Source organism: Colletotrichum fioriniae (genome assembly GCF_027942845.1).
Source record: "Colletotrichum fioriniae strain IMI 355084 chromosome Unknown scaffold_1, whole genome shotgun sequence".
Classification (NCBI taxonomy): Eukaryota; Fungi; Ascomycota; class Sordariomycetes; order Glomerellales; family Glomerellaceae; genus Colletotrichum; species Colletotrichum fioriniae.
Genome location: NW_027076837.1, coordinates 1,200,244 through 1,227,585, shown reverse-complemented (window position 1 = coordinate 1,227,585; position 27,342 = coordinate 1,200,244). Strand labels below are relative to the sequence as shown.

General features: G+C 52.7%; 2 protein-coding genes across 2 annotated transcripts; both read left to right on the top strand.

Moving 5' to 3' along the window:
* Positions 1 to 21,486: 21,486 nt before the first annotated feature.
* On the top strand, positions 21,487 to 23,550 carry N0V96_000335 (uncharacterized protein; the record flags this gene model as incomplete). Its single annotated transcript, XM_053195471.1, has 4 exons — positions 21,487 to 21,737; positions 21,829 to 22,099; positions 22,190 to 22,532; positions 22,619 to 23,550. The coding sequence occupies 4 exons, from the start codon at positions 21,487 to 21,489 to the stop codon at positions 23,548 to 23,550; spliced, it is 1,797 nt and encodes a 598-aa protein (XP_053047124.1).
* A 768-nt stretch (positions 23,551 to 24,318) lies between these two features.
* On the top strand, positions 24,319 to 25,914 carry N0V96_000334 (uncharacterized protein; the record flags this gene model as incomplete). Its single annotated transcript, XM_053195470.2, has 3 exons — positions 24,319 to 24,351; positions 24,434 to 24,946; positions 24,994 to 25,914. 3 exons carry the CDS (start codon positions 24,319 to 24,321, stop codon positions 25,912 to 25,914), a joined length of 1,467 nt encoding a protein of 488 aa, XP_053047123.1.
* Positions 25,915 to 27,342: the final 1,428 nt, after the last annotated feature.

Here is a 27,342-nt window from a genome sequence, read left to right as displayed (position 1 = left end):
GCATTGAGCAGGCAGGAGCGGATACAACACGCTGGTCTCCATCGCGGCCGGCCTTCAACCTGGCCGTCTTTCCTCAGATCACTTACCAGAAACGCAGATGAAGAGACGATCAATGGCAACTCACGGCCGAATCTAATCATCTATACCTGTACTCCGTGACGAGATATTTCCCACCGGGCTCGTGATGCCTCCTGTGTAAATTTCACCTGCCTTGTCCCCGGTCTTGGGCTTGGCTCTCAAGCTTCAAGTAAAACATACTGCAACCTCCGACTGTCCACCACAAGTCATTGAGGTGCATGCATGCTCTTTCTCTCAAAAACGCGAAAACCACACGTCCGTCACGACCCTCGGACGTATCGAGATTCAAAAACGGCTCATCGTAGATGGAGTAGGGGTTCGATTAAATGATGCACGGGATTTCTTGTCTGGTGTCTGGTGTGTGTGCTTTAGCCTGTGTGTGTGTATGTGTGATTCAAACTACCTAAACCTGGAAAAGCCAGTGCCAGTGCCGCAGTCTTTCTCACAGTTCAATTACCCATTCTCGGCACGTGCGCCCGGCCTACGCCCCCCCAGGAAACTTGATACTTCCGGTCTTTGCAGGAACGGACGCTAAGGGGCAAAGGGGGGAAGGATTGCTGAGACTTTGCAACTGTGCAAGAGACCTTTTTCTCCCCAAGCTTCCATCCTGCTTCTCCTGCTTCATGTCAAAGATTGGAAACTGGAAAAGGCCTAGCAGGAGACTTGTCCGGTGTCATCCAACGAGCGGGATCCGAACCCTTTGAATCGATCCATCCATCGTACGGTCTGATCTCGTCGCGGTATCCATTTTCGGCGAGCGCGTCTTCGCAAATCAATCTCACTCTGTCACCCTTACTTTTAGCCTTCAAACTTCTGGGCGTGAAAGCTGAAGCTTCCCGCAGCGCGCGTCCGGCAAAACCCAACCAAACGCCTAGAGTCGCCAATTCAATCTTTTTTTTTTTTCCCCTTCCAATCCAGGTCGTGTGGAGCGCAGCGTTGGCTTACCTTATTAATTGGATATGCTTTGGGTTATCCGGATGCAATGGGCGTTTTTATGTTCCTCCCTAATAATGACCCCCCAAGAGGCGCAACCACTTTACGAAGTTGCATGCACAATGACGGGAACGGCTCAAGGCGTACCGTGGGTCGGGACACAATTGGTCGCCTTGGAGGTTGCCAATTGGTTGTACGTATCTCTCTTCATCTTCCTTGACAATCGAATGCACAATCGATTCGCGTGTACAAAAAAGCAAGAAACCAGATGCATCGTGCATAGGAGACTCCAATTCTCTTATTACGCGCCTCTCCTTGCCAGCTAAGAACATGGAACCTCCCCGGCCGTTAGGTACGTCCTAGGCATGTCCGTCACTCTATCCTTTTTGCGAGGCTATCCCCTGTTCATCAACCTGTGAAATCCACACATCCTCATCCTAGGGCTGGGCACGCTTACGTCGGAGTGGAATAGCTCCTGATTCTTCCAGCTGCTCCAGCACGGCGCAGTTATGCCGTCAAGGTCCACCCGGCGCTAGGTACGTTTTCGGGTATCTTCTCCATCTGGTTCTACGGATTACAATGTGTCCCTTTTTTCTGCCGAATTGAAGAATAGAAGTTGGAGATGAATATTGGCTGCTCGTCAATGCCTCAATGGCTGGAAGAGTCCATCAAAGACCTATGCATTAAGAATCGACAGGCATTTCAGAATAGCATCATGTTCATCAATGGCTGGTAAAAATTTCAGAGGAGGGTTTTGCGTAGGGAGAGACACGACTCGTCGCGGAGGGAACGGACAGGAAACGCCCGGCTTTGCTTTTTTCTGCTTCTGGTTTCTTTTTTCTTCTCGAGTATCGAAAGTCTCCACGTCTGAGGATCCTCGAGGCTCAAGCTTTACCATTGCCTTCCAAGTTCCGCCCACTCAGCACCATCACCACACTTCCGTTACCACGGTCCATCGTGATCGGTTCTCATAGCGTGAGGTAGTTTCCATACGGCACTCGAATTTCTCTTCCCAATGAAGAGGGCCCAATATGCTGCCACTCTCACCTAATCTGCAAGCTTCAGAAACGCCCTGCCCCACGCTTCCACTGTCCAGTACGGATACTTCCCCCCCCTCCAAACTAAAAAAGACACGCTTTCCTTGATCTTGCAGGGGAAGTTCTGAAGTTCCCAGCAGATATCCAATCACATCTTCCCAATTCAACTCCACCACGAACCAAGGAAGGGGAAAAGGGCTTCCCGAGCTCTCGGTGGCTCTCTCGCACCCGCCGCCAGTCACAGCGCGCCTTCCCCCCAGCGGGCCCCCCACCCCAAATCCAAATCTCCAAAAGAGACTTTTACCCCACACCGCGACGGTCCAATCAGACAACCCAGAAACGCGGGAGCACGCGAACGTCAAAAAAAGATGAAAATGGAAAGAACGGGCAGACGGGATTTTCTATTAAACATCAATGCGTTGGACGTGTTTCCGTCCAGTCAACGGTCTTCTATCTTTTCTTAGCATCGCCCGTTGAACGCGCGTGGGCACTGACTCTTTTCTTTCCTATCCCTTTCCTTTAATGATACGCTCACTAACTTTCTACGGGTTGCAAATCTCGCCTCAGAAAAGGGGACCTGACGATCCTAGGCGGTCAGACTTATTACTGCAAGCGAGATGGAATATTCATCATGGATGGAAATGGAAAATGGGAACCCAATGTGTCAATCTGGAATCCTGCAAAAGTTACCGTCGCAGCGAGTGATTCCCCAATCTACGGATACTCCATGAGAGTCCCATTTTGTAGGTTCCTAGTACCCGTCATAACGCTACTGAAACCAATCTGGCCAGACAACTGCCCAAAAAAAAAAGTCACGATTCCTTAATTGCCCGGTTTGCCCCGCAGAGTCAATGACGAAGAGAAGACAACCATTGGAATGGAATGCTTGAGCTCCCAACTTCCTAGTCCCCGTCCCAAAACTCAATGGCGTCTGAAGGGAAGACCTCAAAAGTGAGAAAAGAACCCGCTCTCATGCATCGCGTTTTAGCATTCCAGGTTTCTTCTTCACCAACCTAGACTTTTTTTCCCCCGCGCGTCAAGATCGTGTATTGCCGATGGCGACGGGCGATGGCGTTTCGATCCCGTTTTTCGCGAGAGGCTCCATACAGACATTACATTATCAAAAACCACTCAGCCTCTTACTCAGTCGCTTGCATACAACCCGCGCTCAAGCGTCATCATCGTGATCTCTTTTACCCCATTTCACCCCCCCTCACGGACAGACACCCGTACTTCGTACACCATTAAGCCTTGGCAACAGCCTATTCCCCTTCTTCACAGCCGCATGGCGTACTTTGTGGTCGCAACTTTGCCTTAGTTCTCCCTTATTAAATCCCCCGCGCCGGTCCAGCCGACATGGAAACGCTTCTCCCGTTTCGGCGGGTTTGGGCTCTTACTACGCGTGCTACGGTACATGTCCCCCACTCACACAATGGCCTGTGCCAGAGTCTCGACAGGTTTGGCAACTAAAAGTCGTAAGACTGTGGCATCTCGGAAGCCAGGAACAGCCTTCCTACGGATACCTAGCTTATGGGTAGGTACTCCAGGAACCACACAGGCACGGCACCAGCCAGCCGTAAGCAAGAGAGGCTTAGGAGCGAATTATTCACCAACAGGCTCCCAACCCAGATTCGCGCAAGCGCCCAGCGCCAACGCCTTTACCTCCCACAAATCGCCAATCGTTTTGGCTTCGGCGCACCTAGGTAAGCAACTGTCTCCGTTTCAAACCTTCAACCGCAAGAAAGAAAGACGCCACAGTCTTTTTTTCCTCATTGTTCCTCTTTTAGAGCATCCATTGAATCTTCCCTTCCCTTCCCCTTCCCGCGCTTCCCCTGAAAGCCACGAGATCGTCACTATTCCTTTCTTTGAGTCCCCCGTCTCTGTCCGTCCACTGTTCCCACGCGAGTCGTTTTCTGAGGTGGACGTCTCCTCAACTGATTAAGAACCTTCAACGACGGGGAGCCTTGGAGGAGCAGCAGTGACCACCAGGAAGCAGTGACCAGTGACTAGACTACGAAAGTTCCCTGAACCGTCAACTAAAAAGCCATAGCTTCTCTCCCGCTGTTCCCCCCGTTTCCCGTCCAAGACGTGGTGGTTGCGGGTCCTAGATAGCGTTCAGCAAAACTTGTCTTCTTTTTTTTACTTTGCACTTTCTCCGTGGATAGTTTGGAATAGCGGACCCAATTCTGAGCCATGCAGACACTATAGGCCGGCACACAACGGATCATGGATGAATGCAGTTCCCTTTTCGTAAATCAAGAAACAAAGCTATCAACTTCCGGCATGCCGCGCGAGACAAACACACGGCTCATAGTACAGAAACGAAGAGCCAAAGGTGGTATGAAAAGAGAGACTCGAACCAATGGTCCTCATGAAAAGAAATAATAGCAAAACCGATCGCAGCCCGTTTCCAGCGGCCACCTCCGTTGTACCGCCAACTTCATTGGAGGAGCATTGAGTGTGGATCACACGTACAATGGAGTTGCTTTTTCTTCTCTCTGATAACCATTCCATCAGAACTACCGCCCACGCGGGATCGTCACCGCTCCAGGTCTCAGTTTCCTCTCGTGGGATAGAAGCAGCTGGTAAAAGAAAAGTAGAAAACCGGAGCCACTTAATTTCCCTGCCACTCATCGCCCAATGTCTCACCCGAGCAGAAACAACTATTCGAGACCAGCATCGGCGGCCGGGAAAAGCATCCATTTTCGCGCTTAGCTACACCAGATGCCGCATATTTCGTGCTCCAGTGACATTGGGTATTCGTACTTCGGTACAGCCAAAAGCAGGTGAGCAACATCGTCGTCATTTGAATATCATATCCGCGTCTCCTATCCCACCCAAATCACATAACCCGGCCCCTCCACTGACTCAGCATAACCAATGCATATTCCATCATCCCATCCCCTATCTAGATCCGCGTCTCATAACCCCCTTACTCATCTCGGCTCCCTGAAGCCAGCCAGACGCCCGCCCCCCAATTCCCCTTCCCCGGGCAACCACCCGATTCATGCAGCCAGCGTATCCGGCGTCTAAATATGCCGGGCACGGCGGCAGTTCCGACACGCGCCTATGGAGCCAAACAAAATCTACAGGATGATGATTTCCTTCCATTCCAGAAACATGGAATCATGATACCTATTTCACCCCTTTCCCCTACATCGATTGATTTGGCTGTTTTGGTGTTGGTTGGCAAAGGTACGCGCATTCCTTTCTCCTCGATACCTGCGCTGCTCGCGGGGGGGGAGAACCCTCCTCATCTCCGTCGAGAATCGACTGGGCCCCATTGCTCAATTCAAGAATCGGCCGATGATCGAGCAATCTGCCCGGGCCGGGCTATATTCCGTATCTACTAATAGGAGAGGGGAGCAAACGTCGCCAGGCAGGCTGAGGAACGTGCCCGTCTTGCAAAGTTGCAACACCTGAAGAAAAAAAAAAGAGACATCCACTTTTCGCATCCGTCCGATATGAGTATCGTCAAAGCCGTGACTGTAAATGACTTCAAGTCCGAGACCACTTTCATGTCCCCCCGCTTCCCTCTTTGTCAATGTCTCGTGATCTGAGAGGTTCCAAATCTCAAATCTCCTCAACCTCCCTTTTCGGACTCTCGTCTAAGTTCTAACACCAACCGCAAAACCCTGGCCCCTTGACCACCCCCTGAGCCGCGGTTCCGCTCTACCGGCGCCGTTGGAGACGGAGAGCGCAAAGAAAGGGCGCCAAGCGTCATCCGCGACTCAGAGCCCGCTCCTTTGTCTGCGCAGTACCTTCCAATGACCAAAAGCGATCTTCAATGATGCAAGTGGCCGCTGAGAACAAGAACGTAAGCAGATCGACTTCAAAGCGTTTTGGTTTCAAACCATACAGAAATCCTTCTACATCAGGTTCTCTCCCTCTCACAGTATTCACACCCGCTTTGTCCCTCCACCACCGCCCCCAAATGGTCAAAGAAAAGCAACAGCCACCTGTAACATCAGACGAACAAAGGTCAGTGCAAGGCCCCGTGCCCAATGCCTCCCACCAAGGGACCCAACTAAGCCTGAATCACCTAAGCCTAGCCCCTCCTAGAAAAGTTGACGATGCTTCTCATGGCGTCGTCTCTGTTGGCGGATGGCCACTTTACGCGGTCCTCGACATACCCCTCGACGCGGTGTTTATCGGCCGCGTGCCCCCTTCCTCCCCTCCCTTTCGCCATTGTCACCAAATCTAGATGTCGATCAGCCTCCCCCAGATTCACACTAGGTAGGCTACGCAACCTTCCCGTTGGCAATGACCTCCTCCCCATTGACCAGATTGAGAGACCATCCGCGCCCTGAAGATCCCTCAATTTCTCTGGCAGCCTATTTTCATCGTTGAAGGGAGAGGTTCATGTGTCCAATCAATTGCCCTTAGGCCGTGCCACACAATCGCCAAGTTTCTCACTTCATCCCACGGGCCGCAATCCAGTCGTCCTTTCCCCAGAATTTGCCGTTCTCGAACCGTACAAACGCGCAACCGTTCTGTTCCATGGCCGCCAAAGACGGTTTGCATCGCCTCCAGATCCATCGCCCAACTGCCAATGGAGCCGTCACATGCACTGCACCCTTGAAACCTGCCTTTTGTCAACTCGGCCGGGCTCGCTGCCAACACAGCAGCAGCAGCAGCAGCAGTGGCAGCAGAAGCGAGCTATTCGGTTGCAGCGAGTAGCAATAGGCCCCCCCGATTTGGCCAGGCCCAACCTTGGCCTTGTCAATTCGCGTAGGGTGGCTGGACGAGTAGAAGCGCGCAGACTCCAAATCCCCAGAGGCGATGGCGACAAGGACCCTGGTCCAACAAGGGGGCCTCCATCCTCGTTTACCCCTCACCCGCAGCGCCTCTTCCAACCCTGTTAAAGAGACACACATACTTCCACATCTTCAGCTCAGGAACGTCGCGAACCAGCATCAAGCTCCGTACACCACCTCGAGGAAACCGCAAATCAAGGAAAACATGCAATTATTTCCCCGAACCAGCTCACCACCACCACATGCAAGCATGTCCACTGCAACTGGTGCCACGCACACCGAGGCATGGCCGGCCAACTGATAGCCCGATACGCCTCAATTGGATCAAACTTTCGTGACCGAATTCTGCAAGAATCCCACCTGCTCGTCTATCGCGAACTCTGGGATATAGCGTCTTGTTGGTCGAGAGATAATGCGCTTGGCTCTGCCGTTCCCACTCCACCACTTCGACTTCCCCAAGCTTCCCCCTCGCGCCATCCGGGAGCCTGGGAGCTCCTTGTCTGGCCTCTTTGGCAATCCGAGGCTATTGGCCTTTGGTGATTATTTGATTGTTGCATGCGGCTAAAGCAAGACAGGATGATGTGGTGGATTGCGTGATGTTGGATCCGTCTCTCGTTGATCCCTACAGGATACTCTGTACAAAACCTCGCGGGGGGTGGCCCGGTTCGAACGCGGAGTGAAGGCATGTTCGAGGTTAATGGGTCTTCAGATGCAGACGCGCCGATACGCGACCTTCAAACCACCCCTACGCGATGGGCGACAGCGATCCTCGGACGAGGCCTCGCAAGTTGCCGGAGCACCGGGTCCGTGGAACCCCCCGGCCCCTCCCCTCAATCAATTCAACGTGGTGACGCTGTGGTGCCGCCCATTACCAATCTGGAGGGGCAGGCAATTCAACCATCTGTCTCCTGGACGTCTTCAGCCTGGAAGTTGAGAGGCGAGCTGGCCCCGTTGGCTGTCAAGGCACGCAATTGACCAGTGTGTCATTTTTGATCAGCAGGACCGTCAATCTGGGGCTGGTTGGTGAATCCAAGCCCTGATCTGCAGTTTGCAGAACGTGTCCGCACCCGTGTCGGTCTCCGTGATCTCGCACCGACATAGTTTCGAACCGCCGACGTTGCTACTGCAGCAATAGACCGCGTTTCCAGCCCCAGCAGTTGGTCTTGCAGAAACCTCGCAACCTGCTCCAATATTCCCCTCACTTCGCCTCGTTACCATAATGCGTATATGGAGCTCTTGCTTTGTGTTATCCTCTGTGTTCCTTGCTTGCATGCGAGCCTTCAATGCATGTACAAGTGGTTGCATGCACTGTCCTCACTGGCGTCGAAATCTTGTCGCCCTGTGTGCCCGCTTCCAAGGTTCCCCGACTCCACGTCCACGGTCATGCAGGTGTGGATCAAGTTCGAAGCTCCCAGGTGTTTGCTAACGCTTGTCCGGGAGCGTTTCTTCTACAAAGCGTCCCGCAGTGGGGCCTGCCAGTATCCATCACGAACTGCAAGTTTTTGAAGCCTCAAACCGGGGCCAAGGACCAAGGGCCCATCGGGAAGGCCTGGACCCTGGATTTTACTTTTGCGGGTTGTTCCAGTATCATGTTGACTTTGAGGCTCTGTCGAAAGAGCTCCATCAATGTGAAGCGTGCGTCGTCTTGTCAAGAGAGTGATAGCCTGAGCGAAGTGCCCATCGAAACTATCACGACTCGGGGGAGCGAACGCAGTTACTCATAAGCCACACATCCCACATCCCTTCTTCGGCGCCGATCCCCGATTTGCAGGCTGCGATCATCGCGACTCCGTTCGAAACTTGGGCAACAACGCATTTGAATCCTTCTTCGTGCAGATGTTCCTAAACCATTTTGGCTTCAATGTTCGTCGCCGCTGGTTGCCGCAGGCTGCACGTCGTCGGTGACCATGGAAAGAATCTGTTCAGAGACTCCGTTTTTTCAGCCACCCCTCCAGCCCCTCATGGGCTGTTCGCTCTGCTTGGTGCTTCCGCAAGCTTCGGCGATGATCTCGACGCCAACAGGCAATCCCCAGCCTTTACCTCACAACGCCGGAATGCCACCAATAATCATCTGTGATGAACACCGGCGGGATGACTCGTGGAATGACCTCACGCGAGCGTGTACCCGCATGGCGACCCGGAGCTTCGGAGGTGCCAGAAAGGAACCGGTGCGCTGCTGCTCGACGCCAAAAAAGACTGGGGACAACCCGTGCCGCCTTCGCGACCCTGGTCCGCCCCGCGATCGCGTACCGAGTCCCGCATCGTGACACTTTTTTAGCTTCTTTGCTCGCCATCTGCTTCAATATGATTTGTCAATGGCTGACGGCCTGCGGCAGCTGCGGCTCAAGTGTACACTCGAATTTCCCTATCAGAAGAAAATTTCTGCAATTTTCTACTCCATGTTGACCCCATCATTCCACCGTCTCGACAGCAACGACATGGAAGCACTCCGCACAGTCTCTCAGAGATCGAGAACGAATTTTTCTTCGCCTCATGCATATGCGGCGGTTTGACCGCTGTTGTGACTCTTGGAAGTGTTTGGAGGCCCGAGACTTGTCGGTAACTCTGTGGTCCTCCCCAACCACCTGGACCCTGGTTTTGCCGCAAACTTGTCCACTTGGGCGGCGAAAATGCAAAAGTCTCGAAAGGCTGGAACGTAGCGGTCAGTCCGTGGGGTCTGGTAAGCCAATGTTTGCTGCAACGGTATGCGCGAGGTTGCCTCGATCACCGCTGTGTCTGGCCGAGAATGGCGGAGAGAACCGTGTATCCGTAGGCGTCATGTCATGAGGGTGTCTGATTTGGTAACGGTACTTCCCGATGCCGCGTCAAGACGTCCTCTTCAAGTACTGCTCTCTGGCTCAATGGTAATACCGTGCCACGTTTCGCAGAACACATCGGATTTTCGGTGGATTCAGATCTTAGCCAGCCTCTTGAAGTGCATCGATGCTTCGAGGCGTTTCGCCTAAAATCGTAAATGATAGGTTTAGCGGCAGGCTATAACTCTCGCTCAAGCTACCGGCGAAAGTAGGCTAAGACCACAGCAATGTGGCTTGCAGGCCCAGTGTCGTGTGGCGCGACGGCTTTGCGACCCGAAATTGCAGTTTTCTTTTTGCCAGCAATTCGGCGTCGGGGGGCCACGGGCAAGTATCGGCTGCTCGTGGGAAAGCTTTGGTTGTCAAGGCGGTTGGTTTGTTGGGCGATTCATATCGGGCCCAATTCCACTTGGAGCAAAGGGATCGCTGACGTTGAATTCTCACATGGTTTATTCGCGATGGAGCTGGTGTCTTGACTAAGTGCCTTAGACTATAGACAGGCAGGTGCTGTGTATCCGCAGTACAGCAAAATGATGAATTTGCCTCGGGGCGTCGTCGAATTGACAGGGTTGCTGCATTCGATAGTGTCTGGAGTTTCGACCTTTTGCCCACAAACGAGAGCGGTGATGATGGGTCTTGGACATGGCAAGGCGGACGAAAAGAGGGAAATTGACAGGCTTGGATACAGGGGTTGCATTGCTCGTGGAGTCGTCTAGAAGGTTTATGGAAGAATTAATAGAATTATGTATGGATAGGAATGCAACTGAATGGAATCAAGACTGACAAGTGAGCGCAGCTGTCAAACAGAGACGAAGCCATGTCGTTGTTTTCCGCCATGCCGTCAGCCACACTTCGAGGCTTTCGAGCTGCCGTTAGGTAAGCAGCGGAGGAGGTGTCCCGGTGCAGATCCACAGTTGCACAAAAGACACGAGGCTGAACGTTGAAGGCCTGAGGCGCACTAAGGGAGGTCAACAACTTCCGATTCCCGCCCCCGGTTCCGTTGAATCGGCCGAGCTATCTGCTCACTTTGGGACTAGCGCCAGATCTTGTGCACGTTGTGTTCTTCGATCCCTAATGTCGTGTCTTAGTAATGCAAACCTTATCCTTTGCATTGGGAGCTGTGTCTTGTGCGAATAAGACAGCTCTGCACCTGCATAGCAAAGTTCTCCACAAAGTACGAATACACAGCAACCATACGGTCTGTATATCCATTGAAATCAGTTGTCAAGAACGTTGTCGCTAATGTAAGAATTGCAATTGCTACAGAAATTCTCGTCGTGACAAGCAACTTCCCTACTCTCAACCGTTCTCAACTGACCACCATCTGCCCACAGACATCTACGGATACTCCGAGCAGGATCAGCTCCGTGTCACTGACAGCTTGTGGTTCATCCCATGACACGCAACACCGAACACCCGACGTCTCCTCTCCCCCTTTGCTCTGCTGCGGACCCTGTCCCGGTAGCGCCTCCTCTCGCTGGAGCTCTGACATTGATAGTTGCGTCTCAGGCCAAGAACAGCTTCCATTTCGTTAATCCAGTCGACCCTTCGCGACCCCATCAGAGCAAATCGGATGGCACCGTCACGAAGAGATTTTTGCGCTCCGAGCTTCCCCTTGCTGCAGTACCGTCTCTCACAATATCCCACACATCCCGTCTCTGCCGGACATGTCTATTCGGGCCATGCTAGGCTCAACAAGAGATGGGAAAAGCAACGACCATCGGCGAAGACACTTGCAATGTTCCAGCTTGGGCCTTAGCAAGCTTGGGTCCTTAAGATGACCGCTATTACTGCCAACGCTCTACTATTACTCATTTGTCTGGCCTCGAGCGACCAATCGACTGGCCTGTCATCAACAGAGACTCAATAAAAAGTCTCGCCGTTCAAACCTGCACTCATAAGGGGCCAGACTGTTAGAATCAGATTTCTACTAACGAACGACAATGGATACGAGGGAGCAACGAGGACATAGAGAGACACGCCGTTGCGAATATGTTTGTGCTAAGTAAACGTGACCGCCGAGATGGATTTCGTCCCAATCTTTTCGCAAGCATCTACCATGCCAGCGACGGTTGGCCCATGAACTCATCGTGGACGCCGTCAGAAGACTCTTGACAATCAAAGCGTCACACGCTACCACCACTAGGAATGGGTTCAACGAAACAGCTGCACTTTGACCACCTGCCATCCCATCCACTCGACCCAATGTCAGGTTGTCAACCCAACCTAGGCACCATCCCATAGCACGATACCCATTTAGAGCAAGCGGCGTGCATCGTCGCCAGGTACAGGAACAAGAAAAGGAAACACTCAAAGCTTCCCACACATCCTCTCAGCAATCACCACCACTGGTCACCCACGCGAGCCTGTAAGGCGAGCCGTGCAAACTCAATTCACCTGCCATCCTCATCCAAGTGCCTTGGTCGTATTCGCTGCTGTAACACTCGTCTTCAATCATAAATACGACTCTACTGGCGTCTCAAGTCTGATGGACTTCCAAAAAGATTTCGTCAATAGCGAAGAGTTGCACCACCTTCCCATTTCGTGCTATTCCAAACCACCTCCGATCTCCATCGGTGCACCATTTCGCTCATAGACCCATTCATATCACATGCGGAACCATCCGTCGAGCTCGGCACCACATCGACCAGTCTGGGAATTCAACATAACTTGGTTCCATGGCAGGGAGCCTAGTGCTTCGACCAAGATCGTTAGCATCAGCGAATCCCGAGCTGTCCGAAATGCCGGGTCTTTCAAGTTTTCGTCATCTTTTGATTGACTTTGGGCCTAGACGATTAGACAGATCTCGAAACTATCTCGCGTGGCTTCTTTGACTGGATTATCACTTTTGCTTCGGGTTCAAGCATCCCAATTTACAGGACCATCACCAACCGCCCAGATCCAGATGGCGACCTGCGAACGAACCCTGTCAAGCCTCTGAAGGATGCCTCATCAGTGGCTAGACAGTGCGCTCGGACTTCACCAGAGAAACTTTTGAGGCTAGTACGGAATGTCTCGCGTGTCACTGGTCATTCCAGCCCCAGTGACATACCATCGGCGATGGACGATCAGTCGCCCTTGCAAACTACAATTAGTGATTACTTACGAAAGTACGAACCGACACCGGCAAACACAGTTTCCTTGGCCACCTCGATTTTCACAGATTGCAAGCCTCCCTTTCGCACGCCCAAGCGGTAGCAAAGCCTCATATCGGGCCATCCAGGGTCTCCGGCATAGGGCCAGGCGAGCTGCATCGAAGTTCATGTAATGACGCGAGCCTGCATATGATTTGCGCGAAACATTGCCCAGCTGCCTAAGCTCTGAGGAAGCTTTAATGGGATTCCAAGGCAATTCTTGAATACGGCCATGCGGGTACAGATACAAATGATATTGGGCTTGTTGACCCATACAGGGCACCAGTCAGTCGAACACTTGTTTCGAAGGAGAGACACCTCTACCTTTGGGGATGCGACATAATGGTACCATTAAACCACTTGGTCTCCCCTGCTGGACGGCCAACCATGGGGTTTAATCGGGGACGATTGCGATGCTCCTCGAAGCTATATCCCCCAGGACAAGGGCACATTGGAGAGTTTCCTCAGGAGCACCTGCATCCACGCGAGGCATCAACCCGATTCTTGACCGACCGGACAACGTTTATAGCCGACACCGTTGCCCCGTGCCAGCGGAGGTGTCGGTAGCGCGCAGCTCTTATACTTCGTACTCAGCAATTGCAGCATTTGGAGATGCAATTCGACGGTTCGTCATCGCTCTTCGCTTCACCACGGAAACGGTAGATGAGGTCTGCGTCAAGCGCGCACGCCGCTCCAGTTGCCGGTGCCGAGCGCACAAACGATCGGCGCCTGATTCAAATCTCCTTCAGCCTTGAGACTCCAGCCACCTTACTTTTTGAAGAACGGACGTCCGCCTCAGAACTGATAGTCGCCGTCATCAACCCTTGACACCTACCAAGCCAATTGTCCGCAGTCAGTGCTCTTCTAGGGACTCCAAGGACCAACTTTGACACACATTCATTCATCATTAATTCCTACAGACATGTCACTTGGCACCTAGCTCAGGCAAAAATGCATGTGCGGTGACATCTCAGAACCTGTCAGCAAAGGGTCCCCGTAGAATAGTCAGGACTTCTCACTTTTCTGACTGAAACAATCCTGTATGCCTTGTTCTGGTCGCACAGAAATACGCTGTGTCGAGCTCCGTAGCAGGCTGGACGGATAGGTAGGTACGAACAGATACCACATCATTCGCTATGGATCACGGTCTAAATACGAGACACAGTCTGTCCGTCGACCTCAAGGTCTAGTTTCCTGGTCCTTACTTACTCCACAGGAGTTACGAACTGATCTGAGTCCTCCGAGACTGCACTCAGCAGCCGGTTTTCCGGCTTTGCTCGACTCACAGAAAGAATATGAACCATCGGTTTAGCTGCCACCACTGAACGTCAATACTTACGACCTCCAGCCCTTTGATCCTGCTTGCCAGTAGGCATCACGCAGGAGTCGACGCCTTTTTACGTATCTCTCGGTCCGCGATGGATTTCTCAAGGGCCCGAATCCTGCAATGAAGACAAGCTGCATCCCCGTCGCATCCCCACATACGGGGCACCGGATGCGCCGACCGGCCTGCCTATTCCGGGTCCTTGAGGAGGGTGTCAGCCGGGTCTGCAGCGCTGTTGTGTAGCCAATGCCGGGGTCATCGCCTAGGCGAATTTGCCTCGGCGGCTGCAAGGAGCAATCAGCGGGCCCAGAGCATGTCTGAGGCACCGAGGATTGCGGGTGCTTGAGCAGCTGAATGACCTCGAAAGGGCACAAGATTCGCGGCCGACGACTTTGTTCTGGTTCAGCTACTAAGCACGGATTGCGGCACTAGCCAACAAACCGCGCAACCCCCCATCGCGTTGTCAGAAAGCATATCGTCTCGAAACACAAACACGGCCTCTGGTCAGGTCTTATCATGTTTCTTCACCCGTGGTAAGTCATTCACCGCTCGTTCGTTGAACGAGCCATGTTCTGGTGTACGGGGCTGAGACACTCTGATGCCATATCGCACAGACCAAAGGGGCAATGGAACATTGCTCGGGTTTGTTTGCTGGAGGAGGCTACCGCAGGCGTCGCTTGAGACTAGGGGCATTACGGTGATATCAGCGCTGCGCTGCATAACCGAGACATCGACGTCGGCATCCATCGAAATGGCAATGTTGACGAGTATCCTTACAGAGTGATATTGATCGCTCTGTATCCTGTCAATGCTGTTGCAAACATCGCGACTTTGCTATCTCTGGGTCTGAGAGACACTCACACTAGCACATGCTTCTACTGCAAGCAGGCAGTTTGATTACTTGAGTCTGCCAGTTGTTCAATATTCCCAGGGGTCTCCCCTCGAGATCTCGGATGGAAATTAGAACTAGTCCAAAAAGCCCATTCCATTCCTCGCTCGAGTTGCACACCAACCACACGCTAACCTGGCGACGAACACCTTTCCACGGGGCCACAGGACTCAAGAGGGAGCACCAAGAGAACAACAAAACCACTTTACGCGTTCCCCTCCACATCTCCACGCGACACGGCTCCCACAAGCCGACTAGGCGGCCCCCTTGGACGGACGCCGGATGGGGCTCTGAGCTGGAAATGGCAGATTTGCACTCTCGCATCTGCAAGCCACCACGCATCGCCTGGCCCCCCACCGTAAGCCTGCACGCAAAACAAGATTTCGCGCGAACGGCATGCCTGGTTGTTTGGGAAATACGGCCATAGGGGACGCCTGGGACGGTTGCGAAATGCATTGTCCAAGGCAGCCCATTGGCCACTGGGCCATGAACTCAGAACCACCCCCAGGCCTAGCTCAAGTCGCGTCAATCCCTCCTTGCGGCCTACAATCTCCTGCGTCTGGGGCCCTGGGGGGAAAGACTCCGCCCTAATTCTCCGATTGCGCGATACCTTTGACGGCCGGGTCTCGGCGAGTGAGATTCCCAGGCTTCCAGCTCGTCACTTCGGCGTCGGCGGACTCGTTCAAGGACCAAAAGACGCATTTGCTGATACTGGGGAAATTGGGCGGAGTGACAGGACTCGCAGGAGTGGATTGGAGCCCGTCTGGCTTATTAAGTCATTGTTCGATTCTCTGTGATCACCAGACCGGGGAACGACTCAGGAACAAGCAAGGCGGGCGATTCGTATTCGACCAACAGAGTACAAGTGGGTTTCTTGGGGGCTTCGAGCGAATCGAGCCTTTCGAGGTCGCCTTTCAATCCGGCCATTGGCGTTGCTGTTGACCCCCGGCGGATCGTGATAGGCAGGCCGCAGAGGCATCGATATTCCCATGTCGAAGCCCAGCTCGCCGCCTCAAAAAAAGAGAATGTCGGACTCAAATCGGGCTGTCATCTCCGTTCCCCCTTCTGAGTCGCCCTACACTAGGAATCCCGTTCCGAACAACCACCCGCACGCACGAGCAAGAGGCCTAAGGCAGCCGTACGGCCCCAAAAAAGTAATTGGTTCTTTGTTGATGCAAGGAGGCATGGCAGAAAAACAAAAAACAAAAAAAAAAGGGTTTCACTGCTTACTGCGTTTGTTTGTTGGTGGATTACGGATATTATCGATGCTATTGATAGCAGAGATATCACGAAGCGAACGCTAGCAGGTCACGTTTTCCCAACTCTATTCGTATATCCCTGGACCATCTGGCCCCTTGATTTCTTGACCGCCACGCCGGAGCTTCGTTTTTTTCCTTTGCCTTACGGATACATCGAATTATCGACAGGCCTGTCATTTTTTGGCATTGCGTTTCCACTTTGTTCATGACACACCGAACTCACAAAGTCACAATCGAACCCCGTGCAGCAACAGTGCGAGGCGAGATGACGGAATACCTATTCGGGGACCCTTGAGGGCGGATGCTGCCGAGATTTGCATGAAGAAGCATCAGGGGGCGTCGATGCTTTCGAGGTAATGATTTGCGGGACCCTCCTTTCTGAGTCCTGACAGCTTCACCGCTGGTTGATGTTGACAACGTGAAATGATGGATATATGAGTGCATGAAGAGTAGCGTATGCTATCGGTATCAGCAAATTGCGGACGTGGTACAAAGTACGGGCATCCACGCAAATTGTGTTATTTATGGAAGTTCAATGTGGAGTGCCTGGCTTTCAGGAGGAACGGTATCGGTGTGAGGCATATGGTGACTCCGTTCAGGGGAACAATAGCTTGAATGGTGAGCCAGCATCAGGTTTGGCAACTGTCATGGGCAGCGAGACTCTTGCCCTTTCGCTTTGGAGATACTTTGCTATTCGAAGGGCGGTTTTCGCGGTATCCCATGTCTACCGAGATCTGCCAAAGGCGAATTATCATAGACGGTCTATTGTTGACGTACGACAACGCTACCTGTGCGCTTAGGAAGAAACTTATTAGGTTCAGACTTCCATCTCGCGTATGGCGACGGTCATTCCCTTCAACTCATATCCACGAGCAGGCCACGCTTGCGATTTGGTGGCTACAGTTAGATGAATCGAGAAAGGCCCGAAGAGTCTAGGTGGTTGTGAAGTAGGTATGTGGCGAATGTCAGGAGTGAGCGTGATTTGTCCTATCTTCCTTGGTTTAGGGGATGAACCTGATCGAGTCTCTGGCGCCGATTATTTCCATGTCCCGGGCGGAGAAGAATAGCATCTGGATACTAGGGTAAGTTGGTAGAACTAGAGATACACTACCCAATGCCATGGCCTTTTCCTAACCTTGAAGTCGAGATGTCATACTGGAGCAATACCTCAACGTTGATGGTTGGTAAGATTCGGCTCAGACAAGTTGATCATATCAAGATGCTGGTACATCAGACGATGGCAAAGCAACCATCCCGATTGCATGAACGCTTCTCCACGAGGGAAGATGTGCCGTTGGCCTCGTCGAGCTTAACTTCCTACTTGTTGAGACTCTATCAAGCAGACGAAATGGCACTAAATAAGCTGCTATGTCGCCGTTCCCGTTTTCGTTGAGACCATTGACGTTCACTGGAACCCTTCAAGACTCGATGCCATGATTAGGATCGTCAGTGGCGCTTGACCGCAAAAGGTGAGAGGCTAGGAGACATTTTCGATGCCCGCGGCGAAGTATTAGAGGAAGAGTTATCTTTCTCAATGCAATGTTCTGCTCGGCAACCACCGCAACGCAGCGATGGAACGTGGAGAGAGACGGACGGTGCTGAAAGATGACTTGACAACTCGAGTTGCGGTTGCGCGACTGTGGCCAATTTTGCTCGTTGAGGCTCAAGTGGCACAATATTGGGTTTGCAGACACTACGTTGCTGCCAGGCCATCGTAATAGAGATGTGATCTTTCCTACTCATTTCTTTGAAAGGTTTTCCGTCGTAAGGCTACTTGCCGAATCGGTATTGCCGCCTTGTTTGCGGCCTTTCCTGAAGACGTTCGATGCGAGATAAGTTGGTTCAAATGTGTATTAAGGCCTTGGAGTAGATTATACGGGTCGATTTGATTGCATTTTCAAGATACATGAACTCTGGACTGGCTCTGTCTTGTAGCAATAACTAGTTGCTTGATGTTGCGAATAACACCATCCGCCAGATATACGCCCAGCTTCGGTGATGAACGCCCATGACCACAAGTATCCCTCCCACAGTCTGTGATCCATTGGCACTCCCTTTGTCCTTGGTTCCCTAGGCGTGTCCGTCGAGAATGCTTTCAGACATGATTGACGGCAGCGACCGACCATAGGTCGCACGAGAAACAGCTTGGAATAGTTGTCACGACTCTCACGGGACCGTTCTTCAGAAGTCATAGCTTTGTTGATGACTTTGTCATTCCAGATTGACCGAGGGTTTTCAGATAAGCTCGAAGGAGCGCTGTTGTCCCATCGGCGGTATTTGATGCAACATCATTTTAGGCATTTTGGCTATAATTTTCCCGCTGTGGACACACGCGATGCCCATACGGTGCCACGGCGACCTTGATATGCTTCTTTGTGTACACCAACAAGGAAGTCTGAGATTCGTCTTTTAGTAAAGAAATCGTGGTTCAAGTGAATCTCTTAATAGGCACACTTGAATATACAAGACTTTCTTATGGGATGATGTTGGGACTTTGGTTTGGTTCAGGTTCACGACATCTAATGAATGGAGACATTAAGTCTACTGCTAGATATCCTGTGTACACGACGGGTCTCCGTTTCAGACCAAACAGAAATATAGGATGGAACGAACTATAACGGGTTCTGAGGGAGAGACTACACCAGTGGGGTGGAAGAGAGTAAAACTAACTGAAAAATTATAGGAGGTTCTGTGAATCAATGAACTGGTGCTTCTTGGATTATGGAATTTGAGAGGAGTTATGGAAATGACATAGCAAACCGAGAGTTAGTCCAAATACTGGTCGGGGGGAGACTCGATGAAGTTCAAAGAGAACGGCCTCGAACAAGTTCATCAAAATTTCTGAAAACCTGGCCATCGATGGAGCAAATTTCAGGGAAACCTCAACCTCTAGTCGGTCTATGATGATGTCTGAAAGGGTGAGGCTTTTGTCTCCTCTAAAAAACCTCGTGCCTTGATTGTAAGCCTCTCACTCAACCTCGGGGACCGGCATTTGTGAGAGGCTGAAAGTCCGCCCCTGTATAAGCATTCATCACTTTCGCAACCTTCCAAACGCTTTGGAATCAGCTAAAGTTCCGAAGCAATCTAAGGTTTTAGAAGAGGGACCAGTTGATGATTCATTTCGGAACAGTCGCCTCCCAAATCGCAGAATCGCCCAATTCCCCAACATCCATGCCCAGAAGGCAAAAATGACTGGATTTCCAACTTTTGCTATTGTTGACAATGCTTATGGGACATATTATCGACTGGGTATCGAGGTCAGAGGACAACACTCGAGGCGTCCGTTGGCTCGTTCGCCTCGTTGGCCGGCGTCAAGTTTTTCAGGTAAGGGGAAGAAGAGACCGTAGTCAGGGTATACTTGAAAGCATACGAAGAAACTACTGAGATGAAGTAAAATGAAGTACAATGGAATTCCCCGAGCATTGAGCGGCGTAGCTATCTGTGACACTATTACTTTTGAGTCCCGGCCCGTAAACACACAAGATACATCGAATTAGATGGGCAAACTCTCGTTTTGTTGTCCAGTCAAAACCATTTACAAACCGTCGGGTTGAAGAGCAATCTCTACCAGTTCTTCACCCATCAGGCAACCTGTCAGACTCGGACGTGGTGACTGCTGACATGGTCGAAGGAGCGGAATCCCAGAGCACCAAATGTCCAGATCACGCCACCTGGGCGGAACGACAAACCCCACGTTCCGAAGACGACCCGAAAAACATAGCTGGATCATTCAAACAATTTGGTATATGACAGGCTTCGGCATTATGAAGATTGTTGCGTAAAGACAAAATGCGCTAGCTTCAGAACTTCGCGCCTCCGGGAGGCCTTCATCGGAAGATAAGAGGAATGCACCGACCGGCGCTATCCAGAGACAAAACTCTTCTTGGGCCGGCCTCAGCATAGATGGCGACTAGGAGATCGCTCCTCGGACTTACTACGTAATGGGTATCTACTAGAAAAGAAGTATCACGTTCGCTTGGAGCAGGACCCGCTGGCAGCCCATTGAACATAAGTCCGTAATCTTCCGGCGAATTCTCTGCCGCCAACTCGCGACTCAGAAACCTGCGTTTTCCTTGAAGAGTTATCTTCGCGAGCAATTTCTCTTTAGTCACCGCTGCGTTGCTGTGGTATTTGGTCCTATACCTCAAGCAGCCTCGGCTTACCATGCAAGAGCTGGGGGCCAAAAGCTGGTAGGGCTGGGAAGCCAAGAGTTCATCAAGATTTAACCGGGGGCTGTTTGCGCTGTTTGGAAAAAGCTCGGGCGGGTCAACAAGTAGATGCAATTATTCCCTCCCGGAAACCTTTCTCCGGGGCCAACTTCTTCTCCAGTCCCAAGTCGAGAGGCCGAGACCGGATCGTCAAGCGCATCAAAGTGCGAAGGCGGCTGCTAGATTACTTTGAAGAAGAGATGCTATTGGGAGACAAACATCCGGTGAGCTAACCTCGGAAAAGACCCAGCAGTCAGGCTCCCTCTAGAGGCAGCTCATCAAGCAACCCAAGTGGTGAGAAGTGAAAAATTCTGTTGCCTCTGCTCAGATACCCTCTTACCAATAGCTCCCCGCGCCAGCCCCCTTCCGCGATAGCGCCCCGGTCCGCAAAGCCAAGTCCGGCCAAGTCTGCAGTCTGGCCCATCTAATCTAATCAATCAGATAACACCATCCAGAGTATCCCTCGCCCACCCATCCCACTGAAAAGGTGTCGGGAACCCGGCACTACGGGTCTCTTCTCGCCAAGCCCGCAGCTGCTTTGTGCTTTCGCAGGATCCTTCGCAGAAAGTCCGCAGGGCTCTTCCATCCCGTCTCTGTCTTCCCACCTCAACACCATCCTTTGATCTGTCTGGCCCCCTCTCATCTGACACCATGATGGGGTCGCTTCCCGACCTCTCGGTTCCTGGGCACAAGCAAGCACACTAGACGGCCCCGACTTCGGTCTCCTGCGCGCTGGTGGTGTGTGTGCCCGTTATTCAACTCTGATCTCTGCAAGTGTGGACGAGTAGCCGCATCTTATCAGATCATACCTTGCTGTTGTTAGGGGTGCGCCGTGTGCGTGGGTCAAGTTGAATCCTTCCGGCCGCTAACTTCGTGACGGGATGGTTCAGAACTTAGCGAGGTCACCAAAAAGTGGCACGCTAGAAGGGCGGCACATATTTGCGCCCTCCTCTGGAAGGGTCTTTAACTACGAGGCAAACCCCCCAACCGCCGGCCGTTTCCCTGGTCATTCATCTCTTACTGCACTTTGTGTGTCTTTTGGTGTTAAGTGATCATGGCAGTGATTTCGCAGCTTCGTGAGGCCCTCGGCCGCAAGCCGGCCCCGGCCGACGACTCTCCCATGACCATCACCACGGTGCCGGATACCGCCAACAACGACGACAAGGAACTGGGTGAGATCCCGCCCGACGACGAGAAGCCGGGCGAAGAGCAGAGGGTCAGCCAGGAGGTCCAGCATGGTGTCAAGTTGGCGCAGGCTTTGACCTTGACGTGGGGCAAGAACTCGCTGATCGCCATCTTCATCTTGTGAGACTCCCTCGAACCTCCCGCAACAATGCGAGACTCGCATCATGAGGAACGGTATGACTGATATTGAGGGGAACCTCTCCCTTTGCAGCATGTGGTTCCTGTACCTCACCAACGGGTTCCAGAGTTCCGTGCTGTCCAGCTTGACGCCGTATGCCGCTAGCGACTTTGAGTCGCACTCGCTCCTCCCCGTCATCGACATTGTGTCCAGCGCCATGACGGCTTCGGTATATATCCCGCTGGCCAAGATCCTGGATCTCTGGGGTCGAGCGGAGGGGTTCCTGCTCATGGTGCTCTTCGCGACCCTGGGTATGATCATGCTGGCCGCCAGCCAGAACCTCGCCACGTACTGCGCCGCTACCGTAAGTTTCTCAACTTCTTCCCGCACTTAGATCGACAAAGCCACGCAAGGCAAAACGGACCAAAATACTGATGCACGAGGGAATCTTTAGGTCTTTTGGCAAGTCGGCTGGTCCGGTCTCACGTACAGCATCGACGTGATCACGGCGGACTCGACCCACGTCAAGAACCGAGGACTGGCGTTCGCCTTCACCTCTTCGCCCTACATCATCACCGCCTTCGCCGGCCCCAAGGCCGCCGAGGGCTTCCTCAACAACGTCAACTGGCGTTGGGGCTTTGGCTGCTTCTCCATCGTCCTGCCCGTCGTCGCCGTGCCCATGTACAGCATCCTGAAGTGGAACATTCACAAGGCCAAGAAGCGCGGCACGCTGGTGCGCGAGCCTAGCGGCCGTAGCTTTGTGCAGAATGTCTGGTGGGGTCTGATCGAGTTTGACGGTATGTTTTCCCCTTCCCCTCTTGGATGACTTACTTCTCCGCCATTGCTCAAGCCTCGAGGACATTGCTGACTATCTTCACTAAAGTCCTGGGAATCGTCCTCTTCGCCTGCGGTCTCGTCACCTTCCTGCTCCCCTTTTCCCTCGCGAGCACCGCTCCAGACGGCTGGAATTCAGCCTACATCATCGCTATGATCGTCACCGGCTTCGTCGTGCTCGCCCTCTTTCTCCTCAACGAGCTCTACCTAGCGCCCAAGCCCTTCCTCAAGTTCGAGTTCTTCTCCGACAGGACCGTCATCGGCGTCTGCGTCCTCGACATCACGTACCAGGTCGCCTACTACTGCTGGAACAGCTACTTCACCTCCTTCTTGCAGGTCGTCAACGACCTCTCCGTCTCCAACGCGGGCTACGTCGGCAACACCTTTGACGTCGTCTCGGGCGTGCTCCTTTTCATCGTCGGCTTCTCCATCGCCAAGACGGGCCGTTTCCGCTGGCTCCTGATGGTCGGCGTGCCGCTGTATACCTTTGGCCAGGGTCTCATGATTTATTTCCGCCAACCGGGCCAGAGCGTCGGGTACCTGGTCATGTGCCAGATCTTCACTTCCATCGGCGGCAGCGTCTTTATCCTGTGCATGCAGGTTGCCATCCTGGCGGCCGTGGATCACCAGCACGTCGCTGCCGCGCTCGCGCTCCTGAGCGTCTGCGGCAACATTGGCGGCTCTGTGGGCAACACCATCTCTGCGGCCATCTGGACCAACACGTTTGAAAAGGCTCTGGAGCGTAACCTTCCCGAGTCTGCGCTGGAGAGTCTGGCGGATATCTATGCGGATCTCGATACGCAGCTGAGCTATCCCGTAGGCAGTGATGAGCGACTTGCGATACAGAACGCGTACGGGTATGCCCAGACACGAATGCTTGCTGCTGGCACTTCGGTGATGGTGTTTGGATTCATTGCTATTTTCATGATTAAGAACTACAACTTGAAGGAGATGAAGCAGACCAAGGGTCTTGTGTTCTAAGAGCCGGCTGTATCTGGGCTCTAGAAGATGTTTGTTTATAAGATGTTTGTTACTTGGTCGACTGGATCAAGTTGGCGAACACCCGATATGGTTGATGGGATGGATGTATGAAGCAAATGATGAATGCATAATTGAAGTTGTCACAGAAGTTTTCACAATGTTACGCCCGTGAATCGATCTTCTCAGTAGAAATGAGGGGCTGTGTCACTGTTATGCCTCGACAACTGACCTCGATCTGGAAAGGGGCGTAAAGGGGGGGTTTGCTTGGAGATGGGTATTGACATTGAAATGGGATTTCATGCATCGGTATGGACGGCGTCGGCAGTGACGTTGCAAGCCGGCGGGAAACAAAACAAAGCTCGAGGTACGTACACGGGTGCCGGTCGATAACGGGTGGGCTCGGCGATGACGTCGACCAATCACCGCTGACGGCCGGATCAAGCCCGGACCCTTCGGTGCTGCTGCAGCCAGTGAAACGCCAACGGGTGGACCCACACGGCGGAGGCTTTTCCCCACGTCGTTTTTGGCGGAAAGAAGCTGCCCTGCTGCGCTGGTCTCGAGTGCTTTGCCTTTTTGCGGTCTGTCGCTGACCTTTTTTTCTTTGCCGCCTACGCGAGTCCAGTTTCTGACCTACCTTCCCTCGTCTTGAGAGTCGAGCTACCTGACCCCCATCTCCCCAGAAGCTGTTAGACGTCAAAAATCCGGACCTTTCAACACTCCTCTCTTCAGCAGTACTTCTTGGCTTGATAACTGGTCGAAACCGACAAAATGTCTGCAGACGACCAGCAGTTCTTGGACGTTGTAAGCATCATCCGCCCCCACACCACACCTCCAAGCTTGTGATCACGAGAGCTCTACTGACACCGCCGCTTTTCTCCCACAGCTGTCCTCGCTGCCCAACAAGATCCGGGGCTACTCCGACGACCTCGCGAACCTCATCAACCCCACCGTCGACAAGGCTGCACAGGCCGTACGAGAGACGCTCTCCTCCTCAGAATGGCTGCCCGATTCGGTGCGGCCGAAGCCCCCCGTCCGCCACATTCCCATCGAGGTGATAGCTATGAGCCGGTACGAGAGGCTGCACGGCTGGGTCAAGGAACACAAGCTGTTGACCGGTGCCATCGTCGCCGTCGTGGGAGTCGTCGCATACCGATCATACAGGAGTAGCAGGTTCTGCAAGAAGACGCGCCGGGCGAAACGGGCTAGGAACGGCGGCCGTCTCGAGGTTGTCGTTATCGCAGGCTCACCGACACTACCCTTGACTAGGTCGCTATCACTCGATTTTGAGAGGAGAGGATTCATTGTTTATATCGTTTGTAACGCTGAGGAGGATGAGAGCATGGTGCACAGCTTGGCAAGGCCCGACATTCTGCCTCTGACCATTGACACAACGGATGTGAGTAAAGTCGGTATACAGTGTAGACCTTTACTGACGTATCGAAGCCTCCCAGAGCTGGCGCCGCCATCGACAGCTTCGCGCAGTACCTCCAATCACCACATGCCCCAGTACCGCGGACGAGGCCCAACCATCTGCAGCTCAAGTCCGTCATCCTTATCCCGTCGCTCAACTATCAAACGTCACCCATCGCCACTATCCCGCCCTCTAGCTTCGCAGACCTCTTCAACACCCACCTGCTCCACCCCATCCTGACCATCCAAGCCTTTCTGCCGCTCTTGACGACTCGCTTAAGCCCACCCGGAGAGAAATGGACGCCGCCAAAGGTTCTCGTCTTCACGCCATCCATCATCTCCTCCATCAACCCCCCCTTCCACGCCCCCGAGGCAACAGTCTCCTCCGCCCTATCAGCCTTCACCGAGGTCTTGACGGCAGAACTCCGACCTCTCGGCATCCCCGTGACCCACATGCAGTTGGGCACCTTCGACTTCACCGGCTTCCAGCCCGCGAAGCACACCCACCCTTCCCAGAGAGGTCTCCTCGAAGGCGGTCCCGGCATCGATGCCGACGCCACAGAGACCCTCATGTGGCCCGAGAACGCCCGCCACGCCTACGGACGCAACTTTGTAATGCAGAGCACCTCCGCCATCTCGGCCGGCCGCATCCGTGGTCTAAAGGGCAGCTCCCTCCGTCACCTCCACAACGCAGTCTTTGACGTCATTGACGGATCCATTACCAGCGGCACCGTCCGCGTCGGCCTTGGCGCCAGCGTCTACGGCTTCGTCGGCCGCTGGGTGCCCCGCGGTCTCGTCTCCTGGATGATGGGCATCCGCCGCGTGGACGAGCTGTCGGCGTGGCAGACGAGCTCTTATGATGGGTCGCTCGATGGCAGCGACAATGACGAGGGCCAGGACTTCGTTGCTGTGCCTGATGAGAAGTTGGATAGCAACGTGTGGAAGTCGTCTTAGAAGGACTTGGTTTTGGCTAGAATGCCTCGCATCACATTGGGATGTGCGTTCACAGAGTGTATTCAAACAACCCGTGAAACAAAACCCCAGGCAAGATGCTTGATCAAGCACAGGCACAGGAGCCGACGAGTTAGCCGGCTGATGATGTCGGCCGGCGCCAACGACTCTTGGCTACCAAGGAATGCGCTTAGGCGATGGGTCTATGATGAGCCATCTAGCCCATGTCAGCGAGGACGGTTTTTTTTTTCTTTAAAAAGAAAAAAAGCCTATGATTGACGAACTCCACTCGTGTCCAAAGAGGAAAGACATCACCCGTATCACTACTCGTTGGATTAAGCGCATATAATCATGATAGTAATTCAGTGCTGTATCGTGGTTGAGCCTGCGGCTCACTTCACTCCTTCTCTCAAAACACTTTTCAAGTCTCAGTCCCTGTGATCGTTTTCTGTGTCAACTGTGCTAGGAGAAAATACGGCCTCCTATGGTTCATTTCATCATAGCTGTTTTCTATTGCCCACGCTCCCTCTCGCATGTTCCCGAATGGGCTGATGATAAGATCGTCTGTCTCCTAAAGGCGCCATTCCTCTAAGAGGCGTTCTTTCGTACTCCTTGCAAAGACACGATAAGCTGGTTTCTATGGAAGAGTAGCTGCTCTCTTGGAAGCGGGCCCTTCGAAAGAAAAAAACAACCTTGTCTCAGTATCTCGCATGAGTCTCTCAAGACTTGCCTACGCACAGCAATTAAGCAAGGGAGATGGAAAACTATGATGACGAACCTGCCGTTCATCACGCTTTTTGTCCCCGTTTGGCATTTGCTAATAATGATTGGGATATTGGGCGTGCGGGATAGATAATGAGAGGGGGAATTTGTATATTAAGGTAACAGAGGTGGCTTGCTTGAAGGAACCACGACCGTTTATCGTACTTTTGTGTCCTCGTTTGTCATGTTTAGTATCCCTATTTGTCACACTTTCTATCACCATTTATCACACTTTCTATCTCCGTTCATTAGGCTTTATGCTCCCATTCGTCATGCTTTGCGTCCCTATCCATTATGCTTGTTATCCCCGTTCATCACACTCAATATCCCCATTCATTACGCTTTATATCCCCGCTCGTATTCGTCAACGATTGCTGAAATGACGAACGTGTCTAAAAGATGATGGTTGTTGTATTGAGAGAAAGAGATGTTTGTTGCTAGGCAGATCTCTAGGAATAATAAATCGAAGAAAGTAAATTCCTAGTACCGGCCAGACAGGACATGGAATCACAAGGCTTAAGTAAAGTAGTCGATCGCATTAATCACCGGTTGCCTTAAGAGATTTCTTTGAAACGACTGCGTGAGGTTAGGCGGTATTTGTATCATGGGGCAAGGGCTGATGACCTTGTGCGAGCCATCGCTAAATGGTATGGTACAGTTGCAAGTCAT